Here is a 16,601-nt window from a genome sequence, read left to right as displayed (position 1 = left end):
ATGATGATTTAAACTGGTGACCGCTGACTGATTGATTGTTTTTATACTGTTTTTATACTGTTTTATATTGTTATTATTATATTGCCGTTAAATTGTGCCGATTTGTTAGCTGTCCTGAGTCCCTCTGCAGAGGTTGAGATAGGACGGAATATAAAAGCCTGAAATAATAATAATAATAATCTATATAAATAAAAATGTCATGTTCATTTGTGGGAGTAACATAATTCAAAAATCACTGGGCGAATTGACACCAAATTTTGACATAGTACACCTATCGGGCCAACAAGTGACCATCACTCATAAAAACACTGAAAAAGGCAGCAAAAGATATTTAAAAAGGCAAAAAAATTAAGAAATGCACTACAATGCACGTACATAATCACATTGTTCCCCTGACCTTAAGTCCAGTTGTGTCCGACTTGGGTGTGTGTGTGTGTGTTGGTGCTCATCTCCATTTCTAAGCCCAAGAGCCGGCGTTGTCCATAGACACCTCCAAAGTCAGGAGGACCTCTGTCTTGGTAAATATTTGTTAAAAATATAATACAATTGTCTGGTTGATACTGCCACGATAAATAAATAAATCAAACTAGGTTTGCAGATGGAATGAGAAGCCTCCTTGCAAGGCCTCTCTGGCTCAGAGGCAGGGAGGCAGGCAGGCAGCAGAACCAGTGGAATATTCCAATCTTCCTCTTCCAAGAGCTCATGCAGGGATCTGCGTCCAAGCTCTCACTTTGGGGAGGGGAGAGAAGGTTTCCCATCATCCGTGACGCGCAACGGGAAGCCCAAAAGCCGCCTCGAGGGAGGCGGGGCGAAAGTGGGTGCTCCTGGCTCAAACGGAGGCTCCGAAGAGGGAGGCTGCTTAGAGTCCGAGCCACAGTCGCCCATGGAGCTTCTCCGCTCTTCCCCGGTCGCCCGTTGCGCCCTGGTGGTCGCCCTTTGCGCCTTGCTGGTAGGGCTGGCGTCCCTGGGCATAGTTTTGGCTGAGTGGGCTCCAGCGCAGCAGCAGCAGCACCAGCCTTTGACAGTGATGGCATCCGCTCAGCAGCAGGTAACCCAAACTCTGGCCTTAGTAGGTTCTTGTGGGTTTTTTCGGGCTATATGGCCATGTTCTAGAGGCATTTTCTCCTGACGTTTCGCCTGCATCTATGGCAAGCATCCTCAGAGGTAGTGAGATCTGAACTAGGACAATGGGTTTATATATCTGTGGAAAGACCAGGGTGGGGCAAAGAGCTCTTCTCTGCTGGAGCTAGGTGTGAATGTTTCAACTGACCACCTTCATTAGCATTGAAAGGCCTGGCTGAGCCTGGGGGAATCTTTTGTTGAGAGGTGTTGAGATGTGCCTGGTTGTTTCCCCTGCTGTTGTGCTGTTGTAATTTTAGAGTTTTTTAATACTGGTAGCCAGATTTTGGAGCCCCCGGTGGCGCAGTGGGTTAAAGCACTGAGCTGCTGAGCTTGTTGATCGAAAGGTCGCAGGTTCGATTCCGGGGAGCGGCGTGAGCTTCCGCTGTCAGCCCTAGCTTCTGCCAACCTAGCAGTTCAAAAACATGCAAATGTGAGTACATCAATAGGTACCGCTCCGGCGGGAAGGTAACAGCACTCCATGCAGTCATGCCGGCCATATGACCTTGGAGGTGTCTACGGACAACGCTGGCTCTTCAGCTTAGAAATGGAGGTGAGCACCACACCCCAGCGTCAGACATGACTGGACTTAATGTCAGGGGACTACCTTTATCTTTACCTTTACCCAGATTTTGTTCATTTTCATGGTTTCCTCCTTTCTGTTGAAATTGTCCACATGCTTTTGGATTTCAATGGCTTCTCTATGTAGTCTGACATGGTGGTTGTTGGAGTGGTCCGGCATTTCTGTGTTCTCAAATAATATGCTGTGTCCAGGCTGGTTCATCAGGTGCTCTGCTATGGCTGACTTCTCCGGTTGAAGTAGTCTGCAGTGCCTTTCATGTTCCTTGATGCGTGTCTGGGCGCTGCGTTTGGTGGTCCCTATGTAGACTTGTCCACAGCTGCATGGTACAAGGTAGACTCCTGCAGAGGTGAGAGGATCCCTCTTGTCCTTTGCTGAACATAGCATTTGTTGGATTTTCTTGGTGGGTCTGTAGATAGTTTGTCTGTTGTGTTTCCTCATCAGCTTCCCTATGCGGTCAGTGGTTCCCTTGATGTATGGCAAGAACACTTTTCCTCTGGGTGGATCTTCATCTTTATTTTCGTGGCTTGTTCTCGGTCCTGCAGCTCTTCTGATGTCTGAGGTGGAGTATCCATTGGCCTGGAGAGCCCAGTTGAGGTGGTTCAGTTCATCTTGGAGGAGGTGGGGTTCGCAGATACTTTTTGCACGGTCTGCCAAGGCTTTAATGGTGCTTCTTTTTTGACTTGGGTAATGGTTGGAGTTTTTATGTAGATATCTATCTATCTGTGTGTGTGTGGGGGGGGGGGGGGTTCTGTAGATGGTGTGACCCAATTGTTGATCTGGTTTACGGATGACTAGGACCTCACTACCTCTGAGGATGCTTGCCATAGATGCAGGCGAAACATCAGGAGAGAATGCCTCTAGAACATGGCCATATAGCCCGAAAAAACCCACAAGAACCTAGTGATTCCAGCCATGAAAGCCTTTGACAATACTCTGGCCTCATTGTCCCACGCAGAATGCCTGGAGGGCCTTCCACACAGCCCTATATCCCAGAAGATCAAGGCAGGCAAATCTAACACTCAGATAACCCAGTTCAAAGCAGATCTTGTGAGATTGTCTGCCTTGATCTTCTGTGTGTGGAAGGGTTTGATTGATGCTACCTGACTAAGGCAGGAAACAATCCTAAAACCATGTGTTGTAGAAGGCTTTCATGGCCAGAATCACTGGGTTGTTGTCGGTTTTTCGGGCTATATGGCCATGTGCTAGAAGCATTCTCTCCTGACATTTTGCCTGCATCTATGGCAAGCATCCACAGAGGTTGTGAGGTCCCTGACTCAGGGCGCTTCCGCACAGTCCTATATCTCAGAATATTAAAGCAGGAAATCCCACACCTCTGAGGATGCTTGCCATAGATGCAGGCGAAACATCAGGAGAGAATGCTTCTAGAGCAGGGGTCCTCAAATTTTCTAAAAAGCGGGCCAGGTCACAGTTCCTCAAACTGTTGGAGGGCCGGATTATAATTCGGAAAAAAAAGAATGAATTCCTATGCACACTGCACATACCTTTATTGTAGTGCAAAAAAACACTTAAAAACAATACAATAATTAAAATGAATGTGTCCAGAGGAGGGCGACTAAAATGATCAAGGGTCTGGAGAACAAGCCCTATGAGGAGTGGCTTAAGGAGCTGGCATGTTTAGCCTGAAGAAGAGAAGGCTGAGAGGAGATATGATAGCCATGTATAAATATGTGAGAGGAAGCCACAGGGAGGAGGGAGCAAGCTTGTTTTCTGCTTCCTTGGAGACTAGGACGCGGAACAATGGCTTCAAACTACAAGAAAGGAGAGTCCATCTGAACATGAGGAAGAACTTCCTGACTATGAGAGCCATTCAGCAGTGCAACTCTCTGCCCCGGAATGTGGTGGAGGCTCCTTCTTTGGAAGCTTTTAAACAGAGGCTGGATGGCCATCTGTCAGGGGTGATTTGAATGCAATATTCCTGCTTCTTGGCAGGGGGTTGAACTGGATGGTCCATGAGGTCTCTTCCAACTCTTTGATTCTATGATTCTATGAAGAACAATTTTAACAAATATAAACTTATTAGTATTTCAATGGGAAATGTGGGCCTGCTTTTGGCTGATGGGATAGGATTGTTGTTGTTGTTGTTGGGTGCTTTCAAGTCGTTTCAGGCTTATGTTGATCCTGAGCAAGGGCTAGGTAAATGACCTTGGAGGGCCGCATCCGGCCCCCGGGCCTTAGCTTGAGGACCCCTGTTCTAGAGCGTGGCCATATAGCCCTAAAAACCTACAACAACCCAGTTCTAAAGCCAATAGTCGAGCATCACACCAACAGTGAGTGGGGCTGACTCCTAATTCACTGGAGCCCTTCCACACAGCCCTATATCCCAGTATTTTAAGACAGAAAATCCTACAATATCTGCTTTGAACTGGGTTATCGACCCCTCAGTGGCACTGTGTTAAAGCGCTGAGCTGCTGAACTTGCTTACTGAAAGAATCCAGGGAGCGGTGTGAGCTCCTCCTGTTAGCCCCAGCTTATGCCAACCTAGCAGTTTGAAAACATGCACATATGAGTTGATCAATAGGTGCAGATTCAGCAGGAAGGTAACAGCGCTTTATGCAGTCATGCCAGCCACATGACTTTGGAGGTGTCTATGGACAATGCTGGCTCTTTGGCTTAGAAATGGAGATGAGCATCAACCCCCAGGGTTGGACATGACTGGACATTACTGTCAGGATAAACCTTTACCTTTATGTGAGTCCACACTCAGGTCCCTTCCACACAAGTAAACAAAATCCCACATTATCTGCATGTGGGATCAGATAACCCAGTTCAAAGCAGATCTTGTGAATTTTCTGCCTTGATATTCTGGGATATAGGGCTGTGTGGAAGGGCCCTGAATCAGGGAATGATTGATGTTGTCTGACCAAGGCAGGAGACAATTCTAAAGCCAATAGTCGAGCATCACACAAACAGTGAATGGGGCCGACTCCCAGCAAAGGAATCCAGGGGCCTTCTGCACAGCTGTGTATCCCAGAATATCAAGGCAGAAAATCCTCCAATATCAGCTTTGAACTGGGTTTTCGAGCCCTCAGTGGCACAGTGTTAAAACTCCGAGCTGCTGAACTTGCTTACCGAAAGGACGCAGGTTCGAATCCGGGGAGCAGCGTGAGCTCCCGCTGTTAGCCCCAGCTTCTGCCAACCTTGAAAACATGCAAATGTGAGTAGATCAATAGGTACTGCTCCAGACTCATGACTTTACATGACTGGCATTTTAAAATAGATCCAGGGCCCTTCCACATAGCCCTCTATCCCATAATATCAAAGCAGAAAATCCCACAATATCTGCTCTGAACTGGGTTATCTGAGTCAGATAACGTGGGATTTTCTGCCTTGATATTCTGGGATATAGGGTTGTATGGAAGGGCCCTAAAATAAGTCTCTTCGAATCAGATAATGTGGATGTTCTGTTTTTATAACCTGGATTATCTGGCAGTGTAGAATAGGCCTTAGTCTACACTGCCATATAATCGAGTTCAAAGTAGATAATGTGGATTGTATACAGCTATTTAGAAGGGGACTATGTCTTCCTGTTTAGAAGGAGCCCCCGTTTTTTTGTTTTTTGTTTTGTCGTGTCAGGAGCGACTTGAGAAACTGCAAGTCGCTTCTGGTGTGAGAGAATTGGCCGTCTGCAAGGACGTTGCCCAGAGGACACCCGGATGATTTGATGTTTTTGTCATCCTTGTGAGAGGCTTCTCTCATGTCCCCACATGAGGAAATGGAGCTGATAGAGGGAGCTCATCTGCCTCTCCCCGGATTCAAACCTGCAACCTGTCGGTCTTCAGTCCTACCGGCACAGGGGTTTAACCCACTGTGCCCCCGGTGGCACAATGGGTTAAACCGCTGAGCTGCTGAGCTTGCTGATCAAAAGGTCACAGGTTCAAATCTGGGAAGTGGGGCGAGCTCCCGCTGTTAGTCCCAACCTAGCAGTTCAAAAACATACAAATATGAGTTTTATCAGCAGGAAGGTAACAGCGCTCCATGCAGGTGTACTGGCCACATGACCTTGGAGGTGTCTAAGGATAATGCCGGCTCTTCGGCTTAGAAATGGAGATGAGCACCAACCCCCAGAGTCAACCTTCTTCTTAGTGGTAAATATCCACTAGTATTCATGCAAGGCAATTAGGTTTCTCACCTGTTAAACTGAGGGCCGCACCCAGAAGGTGTTATTGGGGGACTCCTGTTCTACACCACAACCTTTGACTTGTGGGGTTCCACAGGGTTCCATACTGTCCCCCATGCTGTTTAATATCTACATGAAGCCGCTGGGTGAGATCATCCGGAGTTTCGGGGTGCGGTGTCATCTGTACTCAGATGATGTCCAACTCTGTCACTCCATTCCACCTGCTACTAAGGAGGCTGTCGAGGTCCTGAACCGGTGCCTGGCCGCTGTAACGGTCTGGATGAGGGCGAACAAACTGAAATTAAATCCAGACAAGACAGAGGTACTCCTGGTCAGTCGCAAGGCCGAACGGGATATAGGGTTACAGCCTGTGCTGGATGGGGTCGCACTCCCCTTGAAGGCGCAGGTTCGCAGCTTGGGTGTGACCCTGGACTCATCGTTGAGCCTGGATCCCCAGGTTTCAGCGGTGACCAGGGGAGCATTTGCACAGCTCAGGCTCGTGCGCCAGCTGCGCCCGTATCTCGGGAAGTCTGACTTGGCCACGGTGGTACACGCTCTGGTCACATCCCGCCTTGACTACTGCAACGCTCTCTACGTGGGGCTGCCCTTGAAGACGGCCCGGAAGCTTCAGCTGGTTCAGCGCGCGGCAGCCATGTTACTAACTGGAGCGGGAGGCAGGGTGCATACAACGCCCTTGTTGTCCCAGCTCCACTGGTTGCCGATCTGCTACCGGACCCAATTTAAGGTGCTGGTTTTGGCCTACAAAGCCCTAAACGGTTCCGGCCCAAAATACCTTTCGGACCGCATCTTGGCCTACGAGCCCACGAGGACCTTGAGATCGTCTGGGGAGGCCCTTCTCTTGATCCCGCCTGCCTCACAGGCACGCCTGGCGGGGACGAGGGAGAGGGCCTTCTCGGTGGTGGCCCCCCGGCTGTGGAACACTCTCCCTGCAGACATCAGACAGGCGCCCTCCCTTATGTCCTTCCGAAAAAGCCTTAAGACATGGCTGTTCGAGAAGGCATTTAATTAAGTGCTATAACAATGTGGTAAAGACGACTGGAAAGGAACAAGAAATATGAGATTGGTTATGATTCCACTATGAGACGAAGCGGATTTTTAGTGTAATTTTTGTAACGGTTGTATTGTTACTGTCTCATTGTAATTGCCTTTTTATATGTGTTGTACACCGCCATGAGTCGCCCTAAAGGGCTGAGAATGGCGGTTAATAAATGCATCAAATAATAATAATAATAATAATAATAATAATATCTGAAATATTGAGTCCAATCCCCTTCTGCCATTCAGGAAAAGCACAATCAAAGCTCCACCAACAGATGACTATTCAGCCCTTATAATAATAGTAATAGGAGCAACCCCACAACAACTTTATTTTTATACCCCGCCTCCATCTCCCCGAAGGGACTTGGGACAGCTTACATGGGGCCAAGCCCAAAATTACAACAAAATATAATACAAGTACAGCAAAATAAAATATAAAAAGCAAAAATACCATCAAAATAAATACATAAAATAACAAAATAAAATAAACATTTCCAAAATAACATGATAGAGAAATGGGACACAGTGGGTGGGCCAAATGTACTAGAAGTAAAATCGATAGAATTGATAAAACCCTGGATGAGATAGGTAGAATGTATTTCTGAGGGAGAATGTGTTTCGGAGGGAGGAACTCAAAGGGCTGAACAATGGAATTAATAATAATAACAATAACAACAACAACAACAACAACTTTATTTTTATACCCCGCCTCCATCGCCCCGAAGGGACTTGGGGCGGCTTACATGGGGCCAAGCCCAATAACACAGTTAAAAAATAGCATATAAAATATAACAATAATACAAAACAACATAAAAACAACATTATATCAATAATAAAACAATAAAATAACCATCATAAGCAACAACCAAGGACATACTTGCAGTTTTTTTCCTTATTATTATTAATGTATTCTAATGTTGTTGTTGTTTGTTGTTTATGTTTTGATTTTATTGCTGTAATATGTTTTCCGGGCTTGGCCCCATGTAAGCAGCTCTGAGTCCCCGCCAGGGAGATGGTGGTGGGGTATAAATAATAATCATTAAGGGTGGAGGGAAACTGCAACATGAGGACGGAGCTGTAATTGGGACATATTAAAATGGAATATATATTCACTTGCCAAAGGCACATCGGAAGAGCCAGATTTTTAGGTCTTTCTTAAAAGCTGCCAGAGAAATAATAATAATAATAATAATAATAATAATAATAATAATAGCAGAAACCCCAGGAAGCAAAGAAGGAGAAGGGAAAAGGATCTGGGTGGCAAAGAAGGTGAGGAAAAAAGATTTTTGGGACAAGGGGGCAAAGGGAAAAATACTTTTTGTGGCATGGTTGTTGGAGGGGGGGGGGGAGGGGGAGGAGCAGGAAAGAAGAGCGAAAGCTTGGAGGAGGAGGAGGATGGGATAAGGAGAGAACCATAGAGCCCTAAGGATGCTTCATGGAAAGCGCACTTACCCCTATATTAAAGTCACTCCACTTAGTTTCCGAGCAAAGAACAAAAGTACTTTTACAGCTCTTACAATTCCATAGCATTGCCATGAGTTAGAGTGGTGTCTGTATTAATTCAGCAATGTAGATTCAGTGTGTGGGGTTTATTTTTCAGAGACCCCTCCCTGTTCACTTGGACTAACTTCCACTACGTCCTCCTTCTTTTCCAGAATTATGCACAGCTGGTCCTAAAACTGCATGGAGACTGTAAGTACCTCTCCTTTCTTCCAAACATGTTTGGCTCCTTTGAAGCACTTAGACATCTGGAAACTTAGACCCTGACCATTGAATGCAGTATTGCATCAGTATTGAAAAAGCGGTTTCTCCACGCAGATGATTAAATAGGAAATCCTTGTGCCAGTTTGAGGCCGGGATGGTGATGACACAAACCACAGAGCTTTCTTTCACTTCTTTTGTGGAAGTCTGTTGTCTGACGTTTGGAGTTTGAAGCCAGCGCTTAACTGCATTAAAGTGCCTGTATAGATGGTCTCATTATTCATTGCTGTATCAACACCAGCTTCCAAATATAAACCTATATAGTACAGGGTGAGGCAGCATAACTTCTTTTTTTCAAAACTTAATAAAACCCATTGGATGAATCAGAAATCTTTCATTTTTTTATAATGTACTAGCTGTGCCCTGCCACGCGTTGCTGTGGCCTATAGTAAAACTTATCAAAGTTGAGGTAGATATCTGGACTATTATGAAAGAGAGGTACCTACCTATTCCTTCCCCCTTTTCTTCCCCCTTTCTCTACTTTCTTCCTTCTCTACCTCTTTCTTTCTTTCCTTCTTTCACTACTTGGTTTCATCCTTCTCTCTTTCCTTCATTCCCTCCCCCTTTCTTCCTTTGCCTTTCTTCCCTCCCTGTTTGCTTCCTTCTTTCACTTTTTATTTCCTTTTATTTCACCACCATCATAACAATAACAATAATGCAATGCATTGCCTCTGGGACCTGACACCTCTCCCATTCCCCCTAAAAGGGTCTCATAGGAACAATAGCATAATAATAATAATAGAAATAACAACCTTTACCCGCCACGTGTTGCTGTGGCCAATCTTCCCTCTTTCTCTCCTTCTTTCCCTCCTTCCTTCCTTCCTTCCTTCCTTCCTTCCTTCCCATCTTTCCTTCTCCTCTTCTTTCTCTATTTCTTTCCTTCCTTCCCCCTTTTTCTTTCTCTTCTGCTGTCTCTCTTTTCTTTCCTTCCATCTTTCCTTTTCTTTCCTTTTCTTCTTCCTCTAACTTTCCTCCCCCCCCCTTTTTCTTTACCTCCCTTTCTCTTTCTTCCTTCTTTCCTTCCTTCCTGTCTTTCCTAGATTTTGACAGGGCGGGAAGGGGCGGGGTGGGGTTTGGAGGTGGCCTGAAGTAAAAGGAGGTAAGATTGGGGCAGGGGAGTGATGGGACGTGGGGTTGCGTGTGTGTGTGCGGCGGCGGGGGGAGTGGGGTTGCGTGTGTGCGTGCGGCGGCGGGGGGAGTGGGGTTGCGTGTGTGTGCGGCGGTGGGGGGAGTGATGGAGCGTGGGGTTGCGTGTGTGTGTGTGGCGGCGGGGGGAGTGATGGAGCGTGGGGTTGCGTGTGTGTGTGCGGCAGGGGGTGTGTGTGTGCGGCGGGGCTTGGAGTGGGCATGGTTTCTGCAGAGGGAACGTTGGCCGGAAGGCCATGTACGCGCGTGATGGAACTTGCGGCTGGGTGCCAATGCGCATGCTCAGTTGTTTTGCCGTTTTGTGAGTGTGTTGTGTTGTTTTTCATTTTGAGTAGATATGTTTGTACCTTGTGGGTTGTGTTATGGGCACGGGGATTTTGGTTAAGTTTCGTTGGGGGATTTTTGAATTTTGTTGTTTTGCTGTTTTGTGAGTGTGTTGTTGTGTTGTTTTTCATTTTGAGTAGATATGTTTGTACCTTGTGGGTTGTGTTATGGGCACGGGGATTTTGGTTAAGTTTCGTTGGGGGATTTTTGAGTTTTGTTGTTTTGCTGTTTTGTGAGTGTGTTGTTGTGTTGTTTTTCATTTTGAGTAGATATGTTTGTACCTTGTGGGTTGTGTTATGGGCACGGGGATTTTAGTTAAGTTTCGTTGGCGGATTTTTGAGTTTTGTTGTTTTGCCGTTTTGTGAGTGTGTTGTTGTGTTGTTTTTCATTTTGAGTAGATATGTTTGTACCTTGTGGGTTGTGTTATGGGCATGGGAATTTTGGTTAAGTTTCGTTGGGGGGTTTTTGAGTTTTGTTTCCTCGTTGGATGCCCCTAACAAATTTATATATATAGATGTGTATACCAAAAGTTTTGTTTTACGTAGTTTTGAAGATCAAATTAGGCAGGTGACATCCCCCATTCTCCATACACTGAGTAAACCAATTTCTGGCGTTTGTCATGACTCTTGCCAGCATAGCAGGTGTTATGTTGGCAATTTCTTCCTGGATGTTGGTCTTCAAATCTTGGAGGGTCCTTGGACAGTTCACATAAACATGAAATTTCAAAAAAACCCATAGAAAAAAATCACAAGGGGCCAAATCTGGAGAGCGGACGGGCCATTCCAAATCTGCTCGAAAAGTAGGCCTCAACAGCAAAAGCATGCTCCTCACTGTTCCAACGCATGATGGCGACTGAACTGTGTCAGGACAAAACTTTATACTCCCGCCTCTTGAATGAGGCCACTAGCACTCTGCTACGTCTTCAACCGACTGAATGGCGCGCATTTTAAAAAAGGAAGCTATGCTGCCTCAACCTGTATATATAGATTCTGAGAATTTTCTCCCCATAAAAATAACTTTTCCAAAATCTGTACATAGAATGCTTTATGGAAAGGGTAGTTGGGGGCAATGTTCAGCCTTGGAGATAATTATAGGCCTTCACAGCTGTTTGATGCTCTTCTTAACCACTGTAGACTCCCTACTCAACCCGATTTTCTAATATGCAATGTCTTGGAAAATGAGCTAATAGGAAGTTACTGGTGTTTTATGCTTTTAATGCTTTTTACAGAGTTTTTATAATGTATGTAAATTGTTTTAAATTTTGTTTTAATTTTGTTTGTTTATTGTGGCATCAAATTGTGCCAGTGTAAGTTGCCTTCGGGCTGAGAAAGGTGGCATGCAGTAAATAAATCAAGAAATAAATACAACTTTTAAAATGTATAACAACAACAACAACAACTTTATTTATATACCACTCATTTTTAATAATAATAATAATAATAATAAACTTTATTTATATACCGCTCCATCTCCCCGAGGGGACTCAGAGCGGTTCCCAGGTAACATCACAAAACATACAAAGTAAGAACAATATAACCATAAGATTAACAAAACAAAATATAAGCACAAAAATTGTCGCCATAACACACATATATTAAAAGTTATCCTGCCTGTTCAAGGCAATTAAAAAAAATAAAAATTTAAATTTGTGCAATCCCAAAAATTCTAGGGGCCCCAGGAATTAAGTGCAATTTTATGGCAGGCAACAATAATATTAGGTACAGGTCTGTGGCTGTTCATTCTGGGGCTGATTAGAGGAAAGAATCTGGGTAGTTGGTAGGAAGAATAAGACCGTATTCAACAATATGTAGGGCTGAGTTAGAACTGGTCATTTTCAAAGGCTTGTTGAAACCGCCAGGTCTTCAAGCTCTTACGAAAGGAGGGGAGGGATGGGGCCTGTCTTATTTCCCTTGTAAGGGCATTCCAGAGACGGGGGGCCACCACTGAGAAGGCCCTCTCTCTCGTCCCTACCAACCACGCTTGAGACGGTAGTGGGACGAGAGGAGGGCCTCCCCGGAAGATCTTAGAGCTCGTGCCGGTTCATTGAAGTGCAACAAATAGAAAGAAAGGAGGAAGAGAAAAAAAGAAAGAAAAAGAGAGAATGAAAGTCAGGAAATACATAGAATCACAGAATGGGAAGAGACCATAAGGGCCATCCAGTCCAGTTCCCTTCCATGTAAGAAAACACAATCAAAGCCTAGGAATGTAGTCTAAGGCTATAAAGCCAACCTCCATATTTGTGGGGTTGACTTCTGCAGTCGATTTAAGCTTCCTCTCTAAGGATCTCCAAGTCACATCAGAAAGAAATGACCACTGGCCATGTAGACATCTTATGTCATAAGGAAGCACTATTTGGATTACATTATCCTGCATCAATGTTCTGTTTGAAGAAAGCAATGGGCCATTTCAACCATCTTTCTCCTGCTGTGGGCAAGATAATTCACAGTTCAGCACTTTCAATAAATTTACATATGTATTTGCTGTTTCCTGTGCAGAAGTATTTTTCCTGTATAGAAAATGCTGTTTCCAGTACAAAAAACCCACACGTCAATTTTGTGCAGAATCAGTCCTGAACTGTGAAGATTCATTTTCTTCATCAGAGTTTCCTAACACTCAACAAAAATGCCTCAGGAGAAAATGCCTCTAGAACATGGCCATATAGCCCGAAAAACCCTACGACAATACACTCAACAAAAATAGCTTTTACTATTTTCTGAACATTTCAATGTATTCTTTCCACTGCTGTTGTCAACAGTGTGCATCGTAATGACAGAGTTTGTGTACGACTTAAGGCTTTTGTGACACTACAGCAGGGGTCCTCAAACTATGGCCCGAGGGCCGGATACGGCTCTCCAAGGTCTTCTAACCGGCCCTCGCTCAGGGTCAACCTAAGTCTGAAATGACTTGAAAGCACACAACAATAACAACAATCCAAATCCAAATCAGCCAAAAGCAGGTCCACACTTTCCATTGAAATACTAATAAGAGAAGCCATTGAAATACACAAGCATGTGGACAATTTCAACAGAAAGGAGGAAACCATGAAAATTAACAAAATCTGGCTACCAGTATTAAAAAAACTCTAAAATTACGACATCACAACAACAGAGAGGAAACAAACAAGGACGTCTAATCACCTCTCAAGAAAAGTTTGCTCTAGGCAATGTCAGGCCATTATATGTTAATCAAGGTGGTCAGTTGAAACATTCACACTTAGCTCCAGCAGACAAGAGTCCTTTGTCCCACCCTGGTTATTCCACAGATATATAAACCCACTTTCCTAGTTTCAACAGACCTCACTACCTCTGAGGATGCTTGCCATAGATGCAGGCGAAATGTCAGGAGAGAATGCCTCTAGACCATGGCCATATAGCCCGAAAAAACCTACAACAACCCAGTGATTCCGGCCATGAAAGCCTTCGACAATACATTGAAATACTAATAAGTTTATATTTATTAAAATTGTTCTTCATTTTAATTGTTCTGTTGTTTTAAAGTGTTTTTGCACTACAAATAAGATATGTGCAGTGTACATAGGAATTCATTCATGTGTTTTTTTCTCAAATTATAACAGTTTGAGGGATTTATTTATTTATTTCGGTTGCTTCTACCCCGCCCTTCACATACAGCAAAAGACAATAACATCAGTTAACAAAACAGCATTCTGACAATAACAACAGTTAACAGAAAACAATAATTAGTATAGGCAAAAACAACCATAAAACCAATAAAAGCAATAAAAACCAATACAAACCTCATTGACGGTCAGCGTTTCACAATCTCATAGTTCAAATTCCCATTCCACAATTGTCAGCCCTTTCAGTCCTATCCATCTGGCTGTCCATGTCTAATTGTCAGATTGCCCGAAGGCCTGGTCCCACAACCATGTCTTTACCTTCCTCCTGAAGGAGAGGAGGGATGTTGATGCCCTAATTTCCCCCGGGAGTGAGTTCCACAGGTGAGGGGCCACCACTGAGAAGGCCCTGCTCCTCGTCCCCACCAGCCTCACTTGTGATAGTGGTGGGGTCGAGAGCAGGGCCTCCCCAGATGATCTCAAATTCCGGGGTGGGACGTAGAGGGAGATACGTTCGGACAGATACGCTGGACCGGAACCGTAAAGGGTTTTGTAGGTCAGAACCAGCACCTTGAATTGTGCTCGGAATTGAACCGGCAGCCAGTGGAGCTGACACAGCAGGGGGGTGGTATGCTCCCTGTATGTCGCTCCGGTAAGCAATCTGGCTGCTGCTCGCTGGACCAGTTGGAGTTTCTGAACAGTCTTCAAGAGCAACCCTACGTAGAGTGCGTTGCAGTAGTCTATACGGGATGTAACAAGAGCGTGGACCACTGTGGCTAGATCAGACTTCCCAAGGTACAGGCGCAACTGGTGCACAAGTTTTAATTTTGACCTGGCCCTCTGTTTAAAAAGTTTGAGGACCCCTGCACTACAGGAATGTAGGGGTTCAAATAGTGGTACAAAGTCAAACACTAAAAGGGAAGTCCTGCTTGTGTTGTTACATTTGTTGTTGTCATCTTAAACAGCCATTGATATTCTCATTTCATTCTTTTCCTTTGTTTATAGCATCCATAGTACCGAGGAGGACGCTGGACTGGTACACCAATTCAGTTAAAGGAGCCTTTCTTGGCGTGGCATTTGCATACAACAGCAGCTCTAAGACACTTGTGGTTAAGATGGCTGGTCTTTACTGTATCTACGTCCAGATGAATCTTACCCATCGGCTTGACAAAGGAAATACAATAAATGCAAATCTCACCATCTATCATCAGACAGCCAGCAGTTCCGATTCCTCTCGTATGCTGCTAAATCTGCCCTTACATCGGGTTTACAGTTCAAGCAAAACGCTTCATAACTTCAAAGCTGTACTTCATCGACTAGCAGAGAATGACACGCTCCATGTAACAATACGTGCAGACTCAAAACAAGAAGGGTCTCTTGTGCCACGTGGTAGCTTTTTCGGTCTTTTCCAGATACATGAAACCTAAGAGCCCCCAAAGTGATTGGACTCAATAACTCTTCCGTTGTTAAGATATTTATTTATCATGTCACGAGCGAACCAAACAGTTGTATTGTATTTAAAAACCCCCACAAAGTTTGCAAACTTGGCATTCTATTAAATGTCCTTTGACCAGTAGCTGCCTACTTGGAATGCCTTTGTTATGTTGTTATGATGAGACCGGAGACATTCAAGAAGAGTGGTGAAACATGGTTGGGAGCATTTCTCCAGTTGAACGGTCACAACTAAAGACATTTGGGGGATCCTGTGGATTACTGTCATGACTGAAACTACCCTCAACATCTTCTTCTTATATAGCCCTATCACTGTACATGCAGTCCTCAAGTTATAAACATCCAACTTGCAAATGACTCATAGTTAAGAATAGGATGAGAGAAATCTACTCCTCGGAAGGGGAATCGACTCTTGGAAGAATTATTATGATGGGAAAAAACTGTCTCCATTGAACATTCTCACCAATCTTTGTTTCCACAAACCACATTTTCAAAATCCAATTATCACAGGGACAGAAAGTGAGGTGAAATATTCTGAATAGGGACACAGATACCAAAGCATTATCTATCTATCTATCTATCTATCTATCTATCTATCTATCTATCTATCTCAGGCCTGTAGCGAGGTGGGGGGAGAGTTCAGGGGTTCAAACCCCCCCCCCCCCGAAATGTTTCAGGTTTTTTAAAAAACCTGGTTTACTCATGAATTTTAACTGGTTAACCAAATCCCCATGCTAAGTCTATTAGACGCAAAAAATCAAGAGTCCCTCCAGAACTGTAAGCACTATCTCAGGAAAATATTGACAATTTATTCACACTGTCATTACTTGCAGCAATAGCCAATGGAGTGAAGCAACCAAGTTGGGGGCGGGGGTGTTGAATGCTCTCATTAAGGAGGCCAGACTTGGTGGAGGTGGTTGACAGGGGCGGAGCTGCAGGCTATTGAAGGCAGCTCTGCCCCCCTGCTGTGCTCTTTGCTTCAGCGTGAGCTAGGAGGCAGGTTTCAACCCCCCCCCCCGGTGAAATTTTCAACCCCCCCCCCCCCCAAAATTTCAACCCCTCCCGAATTTTTTTCTGGCTATGACCCTGATACACACACACACACACACACACACACACACACACATACATATACACACTAGCCATCCCCTGCCACATGTTGCTGTGGCCCAATCTGGTGATCTGGAAAATAAAGTAATGGTTTCTAATCTATGTAATTTCTTTATGCTTGTGGGTAAACAGTATTTCTTGCTATTTGTTTGCAGGGTAGATGTGGAGATTGTCTGGTTTGCCTACTCTGGAATATGCAACATATCATTGTCCTTCTTTAGGGTTCCCTTTCAAATCTATGATATTATATCTCTCTGTGTGTGAATCATATATGTCTATCTATATCTATGGCTGGATGGCTCTTTGTCAGGAGGGCTTTGATTATTTTTTCTTGC

The 16,601-nt window shown here is 44.7% G+C and overlaps 1 protein-coding gene across 1 annotated transcript; it reads left to right on the top strand.

Annotated features, from left to right (window-relative positions):
• Positions 1-866: 866 nt before the first annotated feature.
• Positions 867-15,711, top strand: LOC132766564 (uncharacterized). Its single transcript, XM_060760907.2, has 3 exons — positions 867-1,048; positions 8,555-8,591; positions 14,710-15,711. The coding sequence occupies exons 1-3, from the start codon at positions 884-886 to the stop codon at positions 15,129-15,131; spliced, it is 624 nt and encodes a 207-aa protein (XP_060616890.2). The 5' UTR covers positions 867-883; the 3' UTR covers positions 15,132-15,711.
• The last annotated feature ends 890 nt before the right edge of the window (positions 15,712-16,601 follow it).

The sequence above is a fragment of the Anolis sagrei genome, chromosome 2 (genome assembly GCF_037176765.1).
Source record: "Anolis sagrei isolate rAnoSag1 chromosome 2, rAnoSag1.mat, whole genome shotgun sequence".
Taxonomy (NCBI): Eukaryota; Metazoa; Chordata; class Lepidosauria; order Squamata; family Dactyloidae; genus Anolis; species Anolis sagrei.
The sequence above is the reverse complement of the archived record's forward strand: the minus strand, read 5'-3'. Positions and strand labels throughout refer to the sequence as shown.